The 21,634-nt window shown below is 42.0% G+C and overlaps 1 protein-coding gene across 1 annotated transcript in view; it reads left to right on the top strand.

Moving 5' to 3' along the window:
- MCTP1 (multiple C2 and transmembrane domain containing 1) overlaps positions 1-21,634 on the top strand; it is a 271,275-nt gene that overhangs the window by 206,210 nt on the left and 43,431 nt on the right. Inside the window, exon 17 of the mRNA XM_005145967.3 lies at positions 4,414-4,533. Within this exon, the coding sequence (XP_005146024.3) occupies positions 4,414-4,533 (120 nt within the window). The remainder of the gene's footprint in view (positions 1-4,413; positions 4,534-21,634) is intronic.

Raw genomic sequence — 21,634 nt, 5'->3', positions numbered from 1 at the left:
CCATAAGGATCTTTTTTGAAAATCATGAGAGAAAGCCACAATTTGAAAAAGACGCTGCCATATAAGTGGTGTGCCCTGTGTATCTTGACACTGGTGGGAGTGCCCATAGCCCATCACACTGCCCAACGCATTACAGCTTATGGCTATGGTAGTTGACAGTGTCAATCTCAAGAGCTCCCATACCAGCCTGGGGCTGGCCAGGCTCGCCCATGGGGATTTCCCCTTCCCTGTTGCTACCAGGAGAAGCTGGGAAGCAGAAAAGCTGGCATGCCATCAAGCTCCCTTTTCTCTTTTGCTTGAAGGCAATCTGCATATCAAGGTTGCTGTGAGGCTGCAGATTGTGGAAAGTTCCCTGCATCTCAGATAGGAGCATCTTATGCCCAGTCCTGTGACTATCACCAAACCTAGGCGGATCTGTGCAATGAGCAATTTCTAGATATTGTCGGAAGGTTCTCAAGCAAGACCCACATCCTGGCAGTGTTCAAAGACAAGTTGGAGGGGGCTTGGAGCAACCTGGTCTAGTGGAAGGTGTCCCTGACTATGGCAATGTGATTGAAACTGGATGGCTTTTAAGGTCCCTTCCAACTCAAAAATTCTGTGATTCTATGAAGCAGCAGTACTTGCAGTCCTGTCTTGTCATGTACGCTGCTCTCTTCTGCACCTGAGGATGTGGGTTAGTCTGTTCTGTGTGGGGTGATCCTCTTCTTAAGTGTTTTGCTCTGTTTGTAGTCAAAACAGAAGGAAAAGAAAAAAATAACATGAGCTGGGAAATGAAGGGGTTAATGCTGTGAAGCCTGTGGGTGCAAACAGGGTTCTGTTAAAAATGAAACGAAATTGGGTGGAGGTAGATAAAAAGAAATCTGAAATAATTGTTCTGTAGAATATGGCCTTTCCACGTAGGCAGAAATCTTTCTCTTCACTTCTGTCTGAAGAGAGAGTCAAATAGAGAATCTCATCTCTTAATTAGAAAGAAAAATACTCATCAAACACATCTCATCACTGGAAAGCTAATGATCCACAGCTGCTAGTCTGAAAGGGCAGGCTTTTTTTTCTGAACAGTAGGAAGTGTTAATCATTTTGGATGAGATTTCTTTTTAAAATATACTGTAATTTGAAAAAGAATAGGATATTCAGTATTCTAACTTAAATTATTTTTTGAAGTGTTGTACACCAGGGATAGTGTCATGTGCCTCCCTGAATGATCGTTTAATGCATGTGTCTCTCACTAAGAGTATCATAGAATCACAGAATGGTTCAGGTTGGAAAGGACCTTAAGACCATCTAGTTCCAACCCCCTGTCATGGGCAGGGACATCTCCCATTAGACCATGTTGCCTAAGGCCCTGTCCACCCTGGCCTTGAACACTGATAGGGATGGGGCATGTGCTTTTTTAAATGGTCAGTTCATGCCTGTGATTCCAAAAATCTTGATCTCATGGGGGAGAAGAGAAAATGTTCTTCCTTATATTCTTCTGTGCAGGGAATGGCAGCTATATTAAACTGCAACCTTTGAGACTCCCACTCCTCACTTAAAATAGTTGGCTTGTTTCAGTAGTGATGAGGCTCCTTTTTTAAATGATCTAGAGCCATTATTTCCTTGGAAGAGATCATACCAGATACAGTCCATGTTTCAACAGATGCCTTACACGCATATGCAAGTCCATAAACTGACCTTTTAAACTTGCTCCATAGCTTTTCTGGATTTTTACCCCCCATACTTCAATTGGTGAATACATAGGATTTCCTCCTTTCCTGTGTGAAGTGAAGGTTTCTGCATAATGCTACACTTCTTCCCTCTCTTCCCCCCAGCTACTGGGCTCTTTAAGTCTTAGTCCTGTTCTGCACCATAATTTGGAATTGCTCATGTTTACTTTTTTTTTTACAAGCTTTGTATAATAATAATACTTATAGTAAAATACTAATACTGGTAATCTGCTTGCTTTCTCCCATGTGCATTTCATGAGTGCATTTCTCTTCTGGGGAAGATAGTGAGGCTATTTTGCTTGGAGTGTCATCGCTGTGCTGGTCTCACACAGCACACATCTCGTTTGTGTTGCAAATACAGAGTCCCTGTTTTCCTAGTGATTGGTTGAGACAAGTGCCTGAAAGGAGGAACTGGTTGAGTTTCAGCCAGACTAGATGGAAATGCAGGTGGCAGGTCAGTGCAATCATCTACAGGAGGTGGTGAATGTAATAACCACATTTTTGAAAGGTATTTCCATACAGGTCATAAAGAGGTAATAATATAATATTTTACTGGCCTACAGAGCACAGTACTGTGGGAATTAAAACTTTTAAGGATCATCTTGCACTTACAAACTCAAAGTGAGGGGTGTTTGGATGAGAATTCACTGATTTTCTGGAGTACAAAGTACTTGATGGCCATGTTCCTCAGTCTCCATTGAGGTCTGTATCTCCTGAGACTGTCTAGGTTGTTGGTTTCTTCTGGATATACACATTGTACGGATATTACTTGATTTCCTTTCCATCTTTCTAGCCAAAGTTCAGATAGGACCATAAGAAAGACTTGCATTGCCATTTCTCAACAGGTAATCTCCAGTACATGGTTTTCTGATACTTGGGTCCTGTTTGCCAGATTCTAGAGCTCTCTTCAGCATGCATCCATTGACTTGAATCATTTGTGGGGTTAAAGGGTGCAAGGACTATTTCCTTTTCTTTTGAGACACAAATTCTGTTGCAAGTTGCCTGATCAAATTTACTGCATCAAATCTCTATAATCTTGCTCTCAGAAGGGTGGTTAGCAAGCTCGTGGAAGAACTCTTGAATTCCTTGAACTGATGTTTGCTTCTTATTCATTACCATTTCTGGCAGATTTCATTTTAAACTAAACAACCTAAAAAAGGCAGTTTTCTTTCAAATGAAAAACTGTTAGAAGTGCTGGTATCCTCTTGCGTATGTCGCACACACACTGTTTTTTTAAATCTGTCAGTATTTATTATGTTTGACTTGCAGTCTCAAGGAACTTACATATATATAGCACTTGGTGGTAGAAGGTAGGGCATGAGGTAAGTTAGCTCATCTTGAGAAAGGAGATTGCTCAAAATGAACATTTTTTTTCTTTTACATGGAAGCTTGTATTTGATAAGAGTATTTTATTTTAACTCTAAGCAAAAATCCAGCAGAAGGTTGTTAAAATACCCATTTTAGTCTTAGATTTATCTTGGTGGCTGATTTGGGAAAATGAACCCCTTTTAGTTTACCTAGTATTACCTAACTACATTACCTTTCAGTTTACATAGCTATTGGCATTGCTTTAGTTCTGTGGCACAGCACCATCTTTCACTTTAGTAGGTATTAAAAATACAAATATCCAAAACAGTAATTATTTGGATGATAAAGGCTTAGCAAGATTTCTGGGTGTATATCCAGATATGATACCTAGTGTGATTGCTATAGTGCTTTCACAATCAGTTTTTGTTGTATTAGAAGAAAACAAGCCAAAGTTATGGCTAAAGCTGGCTCAAATAGGGATGTTTTGTTCACAGGCAAAACCAGATGTAAAAATAGTTTCAGTCTGACCCCATCTAAGTTCTGATATTTTTAATTCTTTTCTGCAAAACAATAATTTTGTACCAGCACCAGAACATTCAGGATTCCAAAAAGTCATGTCTGTACCACCTGATGGGTCTGACAGAGCTCAAGTCCAGCATATGAGGCTGATCAGATTTCCCTGGCAGAGATCTGAGGTGTACAGATGGTTTTTCTTGGGCTTCAATCCTTGTGTGGCCCCAGCACTGGAGAGTATCCCCAGTTACCAAGGCACATGCTTCTGCCAGCTTCCAGCCATGCAGCACTCAAGGGTGCTGAGGAAACACTTCAACAAATCAGTTTTCAAAGGGGTGGACTTAGGTGGCTTCTCAGCTTTCTTTTTAATCCCATTTTCAGGAAGTCTGTGGTCAGTACTGTTTTACTTGTTTTCATTTTTATCTTTTAGTGTGATTTTCTTTTGCAAGTTTTTTTCTGATTCAGTTGTGTTGTTTACTTCTTCTGCTTGTTTGTGTGACATTACTACTAAATGATCAAGTTATTTCTTCTAAAGGGATTATTATTTTTTATTCATGGAAATAGCTAAGTTTTCTTTCCTAAGTTGTAAATTTATTATTATGCTATTTATAGTATTTTACCTACATAAGCATTATTTTACAACAGACCAATTAATACAATTAATATTCCTCTTAGACTGCATCAATTTTCCTTTTGCATGAATTAAAGTATGAGCAGAAAGTGTAGCAGTTGTTTCCTGCAGGTGTCTGCTCAGCAAAGTGGTTAACAACTTTCCTGCCTAAGGAGAGGTGGGTTTCCTTAGAATTGTCTTAATTTATTAGTCTTAATTGTGCATAGTAGTTTAAAGTAATTCTGACTTGAATCACTTTTTTTCTGCTCTGTCTTCTAGATTTTTCTTTTTGTGGTCTGGAACTTTGAGCTCTACATGATACCACTGGCTTTGTTGTTGTTGCTGGCATGGAACTACTTCTTGATCATATCAGGGAAAGATAACAGGCAACACGATATGGTAAGTCTTCTCTACTTCAAGAGCATACATGTCTTTTATTAACCAGACAAAATTTTGTAATTGAAAATATCTCAGTTCACAATACTTGATGGACAGTTTTCCCACCTGCAATTTAATTTAAATTTTCTCCGGCTGTCCAGTAAATACGCTTGGTTTTGTTGAAAATGTTGTGTGAAACTACAGTAGAACATGTACTGTCTTTAGAATCTGCTTTGTGTGGGAGAAGAGATGAGAGGCATGACTGCCTTTTCTGTGCTCAGGAGAAGGCACATTCTTTGAAAATGTTTTTGTGTGCCTAACTCCTTATGTTGCACTTTTTATCTCATATATTGAGTTAAAGGTTGAAATTATTCCAATTTGTTAACAGTTTAAGAATGTACCACATTTTATCGTATTTCACAATTTATCATTAATATGTTAGCATTTATTGAGCTTAGGGTAGGACTTTTCATATTATTTTCTTCTCATCTAATGCTGTCACTGAAATGTATATAGTTGGGATATAAAGTAGCAAATATTTACTAATAACTGCCATTTATTATTAATAAAAGCATGGTTGAGTACTACATATCAGAAGTTGAAGTTGTTTCTATGCTTTGCAAATTTTTTTGTGTCCAGGCAGCTTAGGGGTTTTACATGTGTACTATTGCTGAGACTGATGAATTTGATTTTTACATCAGTATTCATATCCCAAAAGCAGTGTACTTTATAGGACATTATGATCTGGATGGATAACTGGATGGGTGGGAAAAAAACAAAATGCATTAAATAATTGGTCTCAGAGGATAGTGATTAATGAAGATTGGTTACAAGTGGAGTACCGCAGTGTACAATGGCCTGTCATGTTCAACATCTCTGTCAATGACCTGTAGGAGGTGGCAAAGTGCACTCCCATCCAGTTTTTGGATGACGCAAGTTGATACCCTGGATCTGCCAGTCAAAGACTCCTAGGTAGGTTGGAGAAATGCGAAAGCAGGAACATGGTGAAGTTAAAGAAGGTGAAATATGAAGTCTTGCTCATAGGGAGGAATAACCCCCTGCAGTGATACAGGTAGGGGATTGAATGTCTGGGGAGCAGTTGCCTGAATTGGGTCTGGTCGTTTTGGAAGACAGCAATAAACATGAGACAGCAGTGTGCCACAGCAGAAAAGAGGGCCTCCCACATCCTTGGGTGCATTAATAGGAGCACAAACAGTGGATTGAGGGAAGTCATTCTTACCTCTGCTCAGCACTTGCTGGGCTAAATCTAGAAAACTGTCCAGTTTGTGGCACCCCAATTCAGGAAAACTTTTGATTAACTTGAGTGACTTCAGTGCAGAGCTACCAAGATAATGAGAGGGCTTGAGCACTTGGTCTGTAAGGAGAAGCTGAGGGAAACTGGCTTGAAAGATTCTGGAGAAGAGAAGGCTTCAGATGACCTAAAAGGGTGGACAAGAAAGCTGAAGAGGGACTTTTTACAAAGACATGCAGGGACAGGACAAGGGGGAATGGCTTTAACCTGATAGGGTGGAAATTGAGATTAGATTTTAGGAAGAAGTTCTTCCTTGTGAGGGCGGTGAGACACTAGCACAGGTTGCCCAGAGAAGCTGTGGCTGCCCCATCCCTGGCAGTGTTCAAGACCAGGTTGGGTGGGTCTTGGAGCAACCTGGTCTAATGTGAGGTGTCCCAGCCCATGGCAGGGGTTGGAACTGGATGAGCTTTAAAGTCCCTTCCAACTCAAACCATTCTGATTCTATGACCTGAGCAGCCGCTCTCCATTACCTATACGTTGGTTATCAAGAAAATGGAGTTAGACTCTTCACAGTGATGTGTGGTTGAAGAGAAAACAGGCATAATTTAAAACAAAAGTTTTGACTGAATAACATTTTTTGCAATGAGAATTTTTAAATCATGGAAGAGATTGTGTAGGAAAGTTCTACAGTTACTGGTAGAAGTTTTCAGAATTGGAGTGGATAAAACTCTGAGCAACTTGATCTGACCTCATGGCTGACTCTTCCTAGAGCAGGAAGTTGGAGGTCCCTTCAAGTCTCAATGATCCCATGACATGCTAATAAAAACCTGAATGTACAAAAGAACCATGGGACCTGATGAAATCCATCCGTGGGTCCGGAAGGAGCTGACAAATGAAGTTGCAAAGCCACTGTCCATCAGTCAGGTGAAGTTCCCGATGACTGGAAAAAGGGAAATATTATATTCCCCATTTTCAAGAAGGGGAATATGGATGACCCAGCGAATTACAGACCAGTCAGTCTCACCTCCATGCCTGGCAAAATCTTGGAGCAGATTCTCTTGGAAGGCATGCTAGGGCACATGAAAAACCACAAGGTGCTTGGTGAAAGCCAGCATGGCCTCACTAAGGGGAAATCCTGCCTGACCAATTTGGTGGCCTTCTATGATGGGGCTGTGGAACTGATGGACAGGGGTAGAGCAGTTGATGTTATCTACCTGGATTTGTGCAAAGCGTTCGACACTGTACCACACGACATCCTTGTCTCTAAATTGGAGAGACATCAATTTGATAGGTGAACCACTCGAAGGATAAAGAACTGGCTGGATGGTCTCACACCAAGGGTTGTGGTCAATGGCTCACTGTCCGGCTGGATACAAGTAAAGGGTGGAGTCCCTCAGGGATCGGTGTTGGGACCTGTCTCGTTTAATATCTTTGTCGCTGACATGGACAATGGAATTGAGTGTGCTCTCAGCAAGTTTGCCAATGACACCAAGCTGTGTGGTTCAGCTGATCCACTAGAGGAAAGGAATGCCATCCAGAGGGACTTTGACAAGCTTGTGAGGTGGGCTGATGGCAACCTCTTGAAGTTTAACCATGCCAAGAGCAAGGTCCTACACCTGTGTCAGAGCAATCCCAGGCACAGCTACAGGTTGGGCAGAGAAGAGATTCAGAGCAGCCGTGTGGAGAAGGACTTGGGGGTGTTAGTCAATGATAAAATTAACATGAGGTGGCTTCAGTGTACACTCGCAGCCCAGAAAGCCAACCTTATCCTGGGCTGCATCAAAAGGAGTGTGACCAGCAGGTTGAAGGAGGTGATCCTGCCCCTCTATTCTGCTCTCGTGAGACCTCACTTGGAGTATTTTGTGCAGTTCTGGTGTCCTCAACATAAAAAGGACATGGAACTGTTGGAACAAGTCCAGAGGATGGCCACAAGGATAATCACGGACTGGAGCACCTCCCATATGAAGACAGGCTGAGAAAGTTGGGGCTGTTCAGCCTGGAGAAGAGAAGGCTACTTTAAGACCTCATAGCAGCTTTCCAGTATCTGAAGGGGGCCTACAGGGATGCTGGAGAGGGACTATTCATTAGGGACTGTAGTGATGGGACAAGGGGTAACGTATTAAGACTTAAACAGGGGAAGTTTAGATTGGATGTAACAAAGAAGTTCTTTACTGTGAGGGTGGTGAGGCACTGGAATGGGTTCCCCAGGGAGCTGGTAAATGTTCCATCCTGGTGTTGTTCAAGGCTAGATTGGTCAGAGCCTTGGGTGAGATGGTTTAGTGTGAGGTGTCTTTGCCCATGGCAGGGGGGTTGGAACTAGATGATCTTAAGGTCCTTTCCAACCCTAACTATTCTATGATTCTAATGTCTAGCAACTGAAATTATTAATGACCTGATATAATGAGCTGATACAGTCCTGATCCTGGACTGGTATTGCTGTCTACATCACTGTTATGCTTCCAAGGTTCATCTAAAAATAAATCCGTAATCCTGAAGTTTGTTGTGTTTATATAAAAAGACCAAGATCAAGATTTAAGAGATGTTTAAATCACAACCCTAGGTCTCCTGCTGCATGAAATGTTTAAAGCTTCTCAACCTGAAGATTTTATAGGTAACTAAAATCCCTCCTGAAAAGAAAGGTTTCACTAGCTTCAAAACACTTCATTTGTCTCTCAAACAACACCTGCCTGTGAAAGATTAATTGGGTCATGTAACTTTACTAACAAAATAACAAAGGTATTGATGGACTCTGTTAAGGACACCAAATTGTACTCAAAACATTCCTCTTGGTGAGATTCTTCAGACCAAGGTACACAGCTCATATCATCCAGTCCTGTTCATTCAAAATATTTGGTGTCTGTGCCATTAATTATTTTTTTAGCTTTTTCACATATAAGTTGGGACCTAACTTTTGAGTATTTGAGCTTGGTTATCATCACAGTGAACATCTATCCTCTATGAAGTGATGCCTTTTCTAATTAACTCACAAAATCTTCGATAGTATCTCAAGTCCTTAGCTCAGGCCATTAACACAGTATCATTAGATTAAGACACATTTAAATATTTCTGTTTTCTTATGCAGAGTGTAAATCATAGAATCATAGAATAGTTAGGATTGGAAAGGACCTCAAGATCATCTAGTTCCAACCCCCCTGCCATGGGCAGGGACACCTCACACTAAACCATATCACCCAAGGCTTCGTCCAGCCTGGTCTTGAACACTGCCAGGGATGGAGCATTCACAACCTCCCTGGGCAACCCATTCCAGTACCTCACCACACTAACAGTAAAGAATTTCTTCCTTATACCCAGTCTAACCTTCTGCTGTTTAAGTTTCAACCCATTGCCCCTTGTCCTATCACTACAGTCCCTAATGAATAGTCCCTCCCCAGCATCCCTGTAGGCCCCCTTCAAATACTGGAAGGCTGCTATGAGGTCTCCACGCAGCCTTCTCTTCTCCAGGCTGAACAGCCCCAACTTTCTCAGCCTGTCTTCATATGGGAGGTGCTCCAGTCCCCTGATCATCCTTGTGACCCTCCTCTGGACTTGTTCCAACAGTTCCATGTCCTTTTTATGTTGAGGACACCAGAACTGCACACAGTACTCCAAGTGGGGTCTCACGAGAGCAGAATAGAGGGGCAGGATCACCTCCTTCGACCTGCTATTAACTAAATTATTTAAACAGTGTTTCCTGGTGGCTAGAGAATGTTTCAGGATTCACATGATCTGGCTTCTGTTCCCAAACCTCTAGAGATTCCTTCTGTGACTCAGTGAAATCTTTGACTTATCTTAGGAATTTGTTCAGAAGTTACTTTGACATCCTCAAGTTAATGATAAGACAAAAAGATAAATATATTTGTTTGTTAAGTTTTCTCACTCAATTAACACTAGACAAGTGTAGTTAGAAATCATATGCACTTCAAATTTGTTTAATGTCTATGGAAAATAGTTAAATTTGGGGCCTCCAAAGGTAACTCATCAGAGTTAGTTTCCATTGTAATATCCCTACAAGAAAACAATTATCAATAGGCTCATCAATTCAGGAATTAGGGACTGCACTCTTCTGTGAGTCAATGAAATAGTGATCACCATGTTTCTGTCCAGATATGTTGGATGGAATTTGTTTGACTGTCTCTATAGACAATGTATCATTTGCCATCTTGGGCATCAGTTTCTTTGAAGTAGTTTGGAATTTACTTTCCTGTGAAATGATTCACCTGCCAAATGGCCTGGCTTACTCCATCATGACATGAGCCTGTGCTGCTCATTTGAGTGAGAGTATGATACTTTTGCCATTTACTCTGACTCCTAATAAGTAACATGTACAAGTCCTTTCTTGAATTATAAGTGCAATTAAGTTGGGGCATAGGGGAGCCCAAGTGTATTTACTAAGAGGAGGTAAGTCTAATGGGAAGCCAGACAGAAAGGTGAAACAGCATATTAGGTGTTAGGGCTTTCATGGATTCAGCTGGACTCTTTGTAGGACTGATCATTACTGTGGTTTTAATTGAACACTGGAACAGACTTCAAAGAGAAGCATTGGATTCCTTGTGTTTTATACATTTAGATTAAGATTAGCTGTGTTTCTGAAAGATGTGCTTTCATGAAATATGAACTCTTGCATTAAATGTTGGTGTAAGCAGATGTAGATAGATGTAGATTTAGTGGACAGCTCTGTTCTGTTAGAATTCAGAACTGGTCTAAATGAATGAACTCCTGGCATTGGGTCATATGGCAGGTATAAAAAATCAGAGAGTAAATGTTTCCTTCCTCTATTAAGCAAGGAAAAAATTACTAAAATGGCATTCTTAATGCCTTCCTCTGAATTTTGCAGTAATATTTTTTGCCAGAAGCTTTTTCTCCAAGGATCCTTGCACTTCCTTAAAATACAATTCCTAAATATCCGACCTCACAAAATAATTTATTTCTAGCACCATTGCCATTCTGCTCTTAAACCACCACCACCTAAACACGAAAGACTAGAACTGAGTGGATCTTACCGCTCTTATCCTTTTTTCCCTGCCAGCCCTCTGCCTATGGCAGGTAAGGGGTATCAGAGCATGGCACAGTGGCAGACAGCAAACCAACAGGAAGTATGCTGGGGCTTAAAGATTCTTGTCTTTTCATTCTTTTTAATAAACTACCTAATATTTTGATGTTTTCATACGTGTTGGACAAAAATCCCCACCTTTACAGCTTGGAGAAAACAGCAGCACTGCTGACTGGGATCACTTCTCAGTGGTGCCCAGTGACAGGACAGGACCAACAGGAACAAATGAAAATACACAAAATTCCATCTGAACATAAGAAAGCACTTTTACTGTGAGGTGGTCCAGGGCCACATTCCCCAGGGAGGCTGTGAATCCTCCATCCACGGAGATATTCAAGACCTCACTGGACATGGCGCTAGGCAACCTGCTGGGAGGTGACCTGGATTGAGCAGGGTGTTTGAACTTGATGGTCTCTGGTGGAGTAGAGGAGTTGAACTCAAGATGTCCCTCCTGACAACCTCTGCCACTTGGTGATTTTCTGACTGAAGATACTAATCTTTCTCTCCTTTTGGTCTATTATTAGTTAGGGTGTTTTTTTTTTTCAAGCAATTTAAATTTTAATAGAAGAACAATGCACAAGCCTGGAGTTACCTTCTGCCATATATACCCCTATGGAGAAGAAGTTTAGTCAGTTTGTATTCTGCATTTACAGTTAATACTTAGAGCCTTTAAGGAAGTATTAAATAGCTAATTTTCTCTTTAAGTTTCACATTGCACATGTCATTGAGTAGAAAATGATGGTGAGCAGCTGGGAGTTAATGTGCCATACAAAATTCTTATGAATGTGTATAATAGAGTATATACAAATATTATTGATCTTGTAAGAGTGGTATACATGATACATTCTTTAATTTCATTGGAGAATTTTTTCAAAATAGGCTTTGACAATTTATGTTTCTGGAGTATATGTTTCTATTAAAAGGTGGTCTGGACAAGCTCAGGGTGAAATTTTGAGAATAGCTCAGGGTGATATTTTGAAAATACTGTTGAAAACAACCATTCATTCTGAGATTTTAACCAGTTTGTGTGTGTACTTTCTGTGTAGTCATTCAATATGATATGTATACTTAGTTTTTTTATTTATTTTTGTTTTTTTCTGGAAATTGCCACATGAAGAAAAACAAAATGGAGAATAGGAAGAAGGATGCTTATTAATCATGACCCTAGATTTTTTCTCTCCTCTAGAAAGAGTGGTAGGCATGATGAGCTTGAGCTGGTTGTGCAAAACCAGCTCAGCTGCAGCTAGAAGAGCTTTTTCGATTACAGTTGGATCACTGTCTTTGCGGGCAAGGCAACAGTGTCTGTCAGAGCTTTTGGTGAATTTTTTGGAGGCAAGAGTGTCGCTTTGTTGTGAATTCAATACAGAAGCTAACCCCACCAGGAAAGTACCAGACTTCACCCACCTGGTTTACTGCAAATTGAAAACTAGTTTACCAAGCAAATAAACAAGGTTGCAACTTGATTTTTCTCTGTTTCTTCACATTATGGTCTTAAAACGTGGACGCATAAACCTTCAGGCACTTAGTTTGAAAGGTTTTTGAAGGGTTTCATCTGCAGATGAATACAGGACAAGCCCAAAGTGCTTCAGATCCTTTCCCTGTGTAGTACTGAGGGGTTTTGTGCTTGATGTTGAGAAATTCTTTTCTGCCAAGGAGTTGGCAAAGATTTCTTTGTTGAGAACTGAATTCTTGCTGTGAATTTATGGCAAAAAATAAGTATCATTATCCTTGTATTCTAGCTAGACAATGTCTGGAATATGCCATTTGCACAAGATGGTAGAAAATGGTGTTGGGACTTAGGTTGTCCATTACATCTTGACTTGACTGAATGTTCCTAAGAAGTTTTGCCTGCGGTATGACAGCAACAACAGCAGCCACAAAATCCCAGAAGCATGAGGGCTCATGGGGCACTACAGCATTAGGCATAGTTACGTGTGTAAAACTAGTCTGCTTTTTGGCACATCTGAAAGTAAGGAAAATATGGTTCGTTTTGTAGAACAATTTTCAACATCACACAGAAAGGCTTTTACCTTCTATTTGCTAACCAGAGCTGAACTTTTGTTCTCCTCTGCACCTCAAAATAGAAAGTGACTCTCTCTCAGTTTCTGCTGCAGGCAGATGGGAGTCAGCAAATCTCTCTGAACAGTGCAACAAAGTCCACCGTCTTTCTTTAAAACATGCAGCCTGCCTTGCTTTTGCCAAATTAATCTGTCACAAACTTGCTCTCCATTCGTTATTATCAAAATAAGTTAGAAAGACTTTTGCAAAGAGGTGATCATTTGCCCATGTGTTCTGTGTGGGCACTGTCAGAGCACAAAGACCGCTGCCAACACATGCCTGGGTATTAAGTAATATGCTGAGAACCACTGCTGTCTCCCTGCAGCAGTTCGTTCTTTCTGTATGATCCATATAGTTAGAAAGGAAAAATACCTTGGAGTACCCCATTATTGGACAGGGCTTTTTATTTTAATAAATCAGAAAAGAAACATGAAAATGTCAGCTTAATCAAGCATTTAAATTTTATTAATCAAGTCTAATTTTTATGAGTGCAAATAATCACTGAAGCTGGACAAATTTGCTCTAGATTGCATCAGAAACATAATTTTAATATTTAATGGCCTACTGAATTTAAATGGAGAATTATCTTTATGAAACATGCTTTTGATAATTTGCCATTAAATGAGAAATGAACAAATCAACATTTATCTTACATAAAGGTTATTTAACTAAATATTGGTACTATAAATATTTTAAATGCGTTATGCACTAATTTAACATTCACACAGTACACCATATAAAGACATAAGTTGGGCAGAAAGTGTTTCTTTCCCGCAGCATAATAGAACGTGATACTGCAAGTGATTATCTTGGCTCCAGTTAAAAGAGGCTGTGCTGCAGTTATAATTCCCATGTCAGGGGTTTACATACAGTATCAAAGTATGGAGTAACCCTTCGCCAAAACTTTATGTGGCTGTTCTCCTTCCAGTAACAGTTACAAAATCCAAATGCAATACAGAATTGGAATATTTTGGCTGGCTTTGGTCACCTGAAGACAAAACATCAAAACCTCGGGTTCTCCAGCATTTAAAAAATCTGGATTTTTTTCTATCATAGATCACTTGGCTCTTTAATTTAAGTTTTGCCACATTTTTTCAAATACAGTCTTCCAATATTTCAGGCATCTAAAATAAAATAAAAGTTCACAGCTCATAGAGAATTTTTTTTTCTATGAGACTGTTTTAATGGTTTTTATTTTTTTAAATCAAGATTTACATGGCAAAAAATATCATTTGAGAGATTGTAGTATAAATAATATCATATAACTCAATATCAGTTTAGTTTCCAATAAAAATTCCCATAGTCACATGAGATTTTTGTTTGTCTTTGGTTTAGTTTTCTTTTGCTTTAGCACATTTTAATTCAGCCTGGACTTTCGGTACTTTGGGATTGTACTGCACTTTGGGATAGTATTTACCAAAATGTATCAATACCTGGAAAGTACCTGGAAAAATATTAACTGAAATAATAATAGTGTGTATTACATATATTGTCACCTAAAATACATAATACAGGTTTTTTTCTGTCAAAAAATTTGTCAGCTCCAAATTTGTATCTAATTGACTGTATCACACGTAGAAGCTTAAAATTATGTGGTTAAACACAGTTCTATAAGAAAACTGTATCTGGTTCCATTAGAATCTGAAAGCTTTTTGAAGAGAAGTAGTAATAAGAGTGAAAATCATTATTGAGCTATTTTGTTGTTAATTAGACTTGTCACGAGTTGTTAATAATTTGTCGTTTTATTAAAAAGTTTATTGTGAGGTCTTGCCCAAGAATTCCAGCTCACAACATTTAGTGAAGGTGTTACTTTTAATAGTCCTGCATATTAATCTTGCCATTGAAATTTGGCCAGGCAAAGAATATTTTTTTTTTTGTTTTGCTGAACTAAAAACGAAGCATTCTGAGATCTGACACTTCAGTGTACAATACACATTGAAGCCTTTAGATGGAGACATAATTCAAATAAACATCTAATATTCAGTTCACAGTGCATTATGTAAATAGAAGAAAGAGCTAAAATAAATGTGAAAAAATATTTAAAGAATTATAGAGAAAAAGGCTTATAACTTGTGCCATTTTTACTTTAAAAATGACTCGTCTAAACTACATTGGTAACTGAATTTTGAGGGCATATAAAGGTGACAAGAAGAAAAAGGTTACATATTCTTGTATAATAAACTGTATTTACTGCCCATGCATGTTGGTAAGAAATACTGTAAATAAAGATTCTGTTGTTGATATTACAGAACTACTTATAATCAGTAGCATGCATCCATTGACTTGCTGAGGGGGGTGGCTTGAGAAAGGACGCCTGTGGCACCGGAGCGGAGCCGGGGGAGATCAGCGTCCAGAAACCTCACCACAGAGCGACAAGAGCCACTGAGGAGGGAGCCTCAAGTCCTCGACAGGACTTGTCCAAGAGCTCAGCTCCCGCGAGGAGGTGACTCACTGGGGGGCGGAGACAGGAGGCTCGGTGGAAGATTCAAACCGGCCATCAGCGACCATTGTTAGTCACTTGCTGAGGGGGGTGGCTTGAGAAAGGACGCCTGTGGCACCGGAGCGGAGCTGGGGGAGATCAGCGTCCAGAAACCTCACCACAGAGCGACAAGAGCCACTGAGGAGGGAGCCACAAGTCCTTGACAGGACTTGCAAAGACCTCAGCTACTGCGAGGAGGTGACTCACCGGGGGCAGAGACAGGAGGAGGGGCACCAACTGTGAGTGGTTAAAAATCTACTCAGGGAGCGTGGCGACCAGGAGCGCGGCGGACGGAGCAGGCAAACAGAGCAGGTTGAGGCAGTTTGTGCGGCAGTTCGCGCGAGCAGGCGAGCGGGATGGTGAGCACTCGCCGTATGACCAGGGCCCGGTCTGGGAGCTCTGCCCCGGCCGCCCCGGTGGTGGCCAGCGTAGGCACCCAGACAGAGCCGGTAAGTGGGGAGGTTGCGGTGCAGAGCTTGGAGTGTAGAGAGTGCCTGCACTGGTCTGGTGAGGGAAAGGTGCAGAATGAGTAGGGTTGCGCTCGCTGCTCCCTGGTGGAGGTCCTCCTCCAGCAGGTGGCTGAGCTGCGGGATGCTGTCAGTAAGCTTCAAGATGTCAGGGAAGCTGAGAGGAAGCAGGACTGCTTGCTCCAGGACCAAACAGCACAGGGGCCTCAAGATTCCCCTCTAACTCATGGAGGAAGGAAGGAAGCTGTTGATCAGGGAAGCTGGGAATTAGTAACAAAAAAAAAAAAACAACCAAAGGAGGAAGAGAGCAATTAAAAGCAAGGGGCTTCCTCCTAAATCTGCTGTACCCACCCAGAACCGCTTTGCTGTCCTGCAGGGGGCTGATGAGGAAATGCACTTGCATCAGAAACAGTCGGCTAGTGCACTGGTACAGAAGATCTTTACTGGTGCTGCCAGGAAAAAGCGGCGGGTTGTAGTAGTAGGGGACTCTGCCTTGAAAGGGACAGAAGCAGTCATCTGTCGGCCTGACCCGGTCGCAAGGGAGGTGTGTTGCCTACCTGGGGCACAGATCAGGGATGTTGCGGAGAGGCTGCCTGCTCTAGTAAGTCCCACGGACTATTACCTGCTTCTAGTGATACATGTGGATGCTAGGGATATAGATAGTAGTAGCCTGAGGAGTATAAAGAAGGACTACAGAGCTCTGGGAAAGGTTGTCAGGGGTTCTGGAGCTCAGATAGTCTTTTCTACAATTCTCCAAGACACAGGGGAGGACCTTCCAAAGGCAAGGAGGATTGGACAGGTTAATAAATGTTTAAAAGGGTGGTGTCATAGTCAAGGGTTTGGGTGTCTCGAACATGGGGCCCACATTTGTAGGCCAGGCCTACTGGAGGCTGGTGGAACTGCTCTGATAAAGAAAGGGAAGAGTGGCTTTGCTGGGAGGCTTGCCAGACTTGTCAAAGATGCTTTAAACTAGTTGTGCTGGGGGAAGGGAGCATCATTCCATCCCAACACACCCAGTCAGTTGCCAGCACCTATAATAAATCCTCTGAGCAATGTAGTAATATTCTAGCCGCTCCAGCCACTGAGCTGGCTTCATTTGGAGCTCGGATCAGATGCCTCTATACAAATGCCTGTAGCATGGGGAATAAACAAGAGGAATTAGAGATGTGGGCACATCTACGGGGCTATGATATAATAGGCATCACCAAAACATGGTGGGATGGCTCCTTTGACTGGAGTGTTGGAATGGAAGGTTACAGGCTTTTTAGAAAAGACAGGCTCGGTAGGAGGGGAGGGGGAGTTGCCCTTTATGTTAGAGATAGGCTGGAGAGTATGGAACTCTGTCTGGGGACAGGTGATCAGTTAACAGAAAGTTTGTGGGTCAGGGTTAAGGGGAAATCGGTGATGGGACACATTACTGTGGGGATCTGTTACAGACCGCCTGATCAAGAGGAACCTGTGGATGAAGAACTCTACAGACAAATAGGAAAAGCCTCACACTCGCAGGCCCTTGTTCTCATGGGGGACTTCAACCACCCTGACATCTGTGGGGGCAACGGTACGGCCCGGCACAAGCAATCCAGGAGGTTTCTCGACTGTGTGGAAGACAACTTCCTTCTGCAAGCAATAAAGGAGCCGACGAGGAGAGGTGCCCTGCTTGACCTCGTGCTCACCAACAGGGAAGGGCTCATTGGAAATGTGACTCTCCAGGGAAGTCTTGGATGCAGTGATCATGAGATGGTCGAATTTGAGGTCCTGAAGACAGTGAGAAGAGCATGCAGTAAGCTCACTGCCCTGGACTTCAAGAGAGCAGACTTTGGGCTCTTCAGGAACCTGCTTAGCAAGGTTCCATGGGATATAGCCCTAGAGGGCAAGGGGGCCCAAGACTCTTGGTTAACATTCAAGGATCACGTGCTACAAGCTCAGGAGTGTTGCATCCCAACCAGAAGGAAGTGCAGCAGGAGGGCCAGGACACCTCCTTGGGTGGATAAGGAGCTGCTGAGAAAAATTCACAGGAATAAAGAGGCTTATAAAATGTGGAAACAAGGACAGGTGGCCTGGGATGAATACAGGGATGTTGTCAGGGTAGTTAGGGACCAAATTAGGAAAGATAAGGCCCAGTTGGAGCTAAACTTGGCAAGGGATGTTAAAGATAACAGGAAGGGATTTTATAGGTATGTAGCGGCTAAAAAACAGACTAAGGCCAATGTAGGCCCCCTCCGGAAACTTTCAGGAGAACTGGCTAGATAGGACTTGGAGAAGGCTGAGGTTCTGAATGGCTTCTTTGCCTCGGTCTTCACTGGCAAAGGCTCTGCATGCAGCACCCGAGTCTTGGAAGGCAGACGCAGGGACTGTGAAAACCTAGACCTTGGGCCCACTGTACATGAGGATCTGGTTCGAGATCTTACGAACCTGAATGTACACAAGTCCATGGGACCTGATAAAATCCATCTGTGGGTCCTGAAGGAGCTGACAAATGAAGTTGCAAAGCCACTGGCCATCATATTTGAAAAATCATGGCAGTCAGGTGAAGTTCCTGATGACTGGAAAAAGGGAAATATAACCCCCATTTTCAAGAAGGGGAAAATGGATGACCCAGGGAACTACAGACCAGTCAGTCTCACCTTTGTGCCTGGCAAAATCTGGGAGCAGATTCTCTTGGAAGGCATGCTAGGGCACATGAAAAACAACAAGGTGCTTGGTGACAGCCAGCATGGCTTTACTAGGGGAAAATCCTGCCTGACCAATTTGGTGGCCTTCCATGACGGGGCTACAAAAGTGATGGACAGGGGTGGAGCAGTTGATGTTATCTACCTGGATTTGTGCAAAGCGTTCGACACTGTCCCACATGACATCCTTGTCTCTAAATCGGAGTGTCATCTGTTTGATAGGTGAACCACTTGGTGGATAAAGAACTGGCTGGATGGTCGCACCAAAGAGTTGTGGTCAACGGTTCAGTGTCCGGCTGGAGATCAGTAGCAATTGGTGTCCCTCAGAGATCGGTGTTGGGACCGGTCTTGTTTAATATCTTTGTCGCTGACATGGACAATTGGATTGAGTGTCCCCTCAGCAAGTTTGCCGATGACAGCATGCTGTGTGGTTCTGTTGATACGCTAGAGGGAAGGAATGCCATTCAGAGGGACCTTGACACACTTGTGAGGTGGGCTGATGCCAACCTCATGAAGTTTAACTATGCCAAGGGCAAGGTCCTACACCTGTGTCAGAGCAATCCCAGGCACAGCTACAGGTTTGGCAGAGAAGAGATTCAGAGCAGCTCTGTGGAGAAGGACTTGGGGGTGTTGGTCAATGAGAAAATGAACATGAGCCAGCTTCAGTGTGCACTCACAGCCCAGAAAGCCAACCATATCCTGGGCTGCATCAAAAGGAGCGTGACCACCAGGTCAAAGGAGGTGATTCTGCCCCTCTACTCTGCTCTCGTGAGACCTCACTTGGAGTATTGTGTGCAGTTCTGGTGCCCTCAACATAAAAAGGACATGGTACTGTTGGAACAAGTCCAGAGGAGGGCCACGAGGATGATCAGGAGACTGGAGCACCTCCCATATGAAGACAGGCTAAGGAAGTTGGGGCTGTTCAGCCTGGAGAAGAGAAGGCTGCATGGAGACCTCATAGCAGCCTTCCAGTATTTGAAGGGGGCCTACAGGGATGCTGGGGAGGGACTATTCATTAGGGACTGTAGTGATAGGACAAGGGGCAATGGGTTGAAACTTAAACAGCAGAAGGTTAGACTGGGTATAAGGAAGAAATTCTTTACTGTTAGTGTGGTGAGGTACTGGAATGGGTTGCCCAGGGAGGTTGTGAATGCTCCATCCCTGGCAGTGTTCAAGACCAGGCTGGACGAAGCCTTGGGTGATATGGTTTAGTGTGAGGTGTCCCTGCCCATGGCAGGGGGGTTGGAACTAGATGATCTTGAGGTCCTTTCCAATCCTAACTATTCTATGATTCTGTGATTCTATGATCTGATAGCCATATTAAAGTCTCGTTTCCTATTAAGAATCAGGCTCAATATCAATATGGGCTCTTCCCAGAATAAGCTAACAAAATGCATTCTGTAAGAAGAAATAATTACATTTGAATGTCTGCAAAAATCAGGAAGTATTTTAGCAGTAAAGTACTAATGCCTTTCTTTTTAGTTTGCTGTCTTCTGTATTGCAATATATTTAACCTTACTCACAAGCTTATCACGCTAATTATTACATCTAATAGCTCAGTTATCTTGATGATTACTGCAGATGGAATACCCCAAGGTCAAAACATTAATAGTATAAATCAAGATCAGCTGTATTACAAATACAATACACTCTTAAATCAGAATCTGTAAATTTAATTTTTATTTTCCTTATAAATGTGGAATGAAAAGGTGGGCATTTTAATTAAGCTGTATCTCCTGTAAAGTTTCTCCACAACAGCTCCATGAAAGAAGCAGACATCATGTGAAAATGAGCACAAAGCTGCTGCTGCAGCAGTCTTATTGATGACACACATTTTTGCTTCAACTTGAAGTACCTGGAGATAACCTGTGAGAGCCCAGGTGGTTTTATGCATTCTTCTTAATCTGTATGCATTGCACAATTTTATACTCTACCTACACATAAAGAATTTAGCAGCATGCAAGTGTAAGGAGATGTTTATGTTTGGACAGTATGTATTATCATGAAATCCAAACCACAGTTCTGACCATGTTCACTGCACATCTAAGATGTGATTAACTTGGAAGCAATTCTCCTTCTCTCATTTTTTTCTTATGAATGTTAATACCTATATATGAAAATACAAATATCTGCAAATATCTTGACACCATAACATGTGATATAGCATTAGAAGTTTTTTCTTTTGTTATTCATTTGAAACCACCTATTCATGTTCAAAGGACTATATCAAGTAAGGTACAAGCAAATGTAGAGAAGTGCTAAGTAGTGGGGCACTGCTTCACATTAAAGAAAATAATAAGCAAACTCGTCAGGGTTATCAGCAATGGTAGTGCTTCTCCTTTTCTTATTTCTTTAACTTGCATATTGATGTCAAACATGTATCTGGTATTGTTAAAACATAGGGATATCAGACTATCTTCTGTGCAGGTGTTTAAGTTGGATCAGCCAAAGAACTTTGAAGACAATGCATGAAGTGACTTGTGGTTTGCACATTGTGTGTGGGAAACGACAGGCTGACACTAAGAGAAGGACCTTTCATTTAAAGTGGGATTTAGTTTAATGTGTCATTTTTCTGTGGAGTCTTTAGATTCAGGAGCATCCTTAGTTCAGCAGTAGCAGTAATTTTTCTCCTTTATAGGTGGTGCAGCGCTGTGTTTTGACTTTCAGCTTGGGAACAGCGCTGATAGCACCGATGTGTTTTGTTGCTGGTCAGAATGTTTACTCTGACCAACGCCTTTCTGAGTCTCATGCTCTGCCAGGGAGGAGGGAAAGCCAGGAGGAAGCAGAGACAGGACACCTGACCCAAGTTGGCCAAAGAGGTATTCTATACCACAGCATGTCATGCCCAGTATGTAAACTGGGGGCAGTTACCTGGAAGGGTTAGATCACTGCAAGGGTCAGGCTGTGTATCGATCAGCGGGTGGTGAGCGGTTGTATTCTCTTCCCTTGTTATTTCCTTTATCATTATTATTGGTGGTGGTAGCAGCAGTGGTTTGTGTTATACCTTAGTTACTGGACTGTTCTTATCTCAACCCGTGGGAGTTACATGCTTTTGATTCTCCTCCCCATGCCTCCTGGAGTGGAGAGAGAAAGGAGGGGGAGTGAGAGAGAGGCTGCATGGCTGGGCTTAAACCACAACAAGGAGGT

The sequence above is a fragment of the Melopsittacus undulatus genome, chromosome Z (genome assembly GCF_012275295.1).
Source record: "Melopsittacus undulatus isolate bMelUnd1 chromosome Z, bMelUnd1.mat.Z, whole genome shotgun sequence".
Classification (NCBI taxonomy): domain Eukaryota; kingdom Metazoa; phylum Chordata; class Aves; order Psittaciformes; family Psittaculidae; genus Melopsittacus; species Melopsittacus undulatus.
The sequence above is the reverse complement of the archived record's forward strand: the minus strand, read 5'-3'. Positions and strand labels throughout refer to the sequence as shown.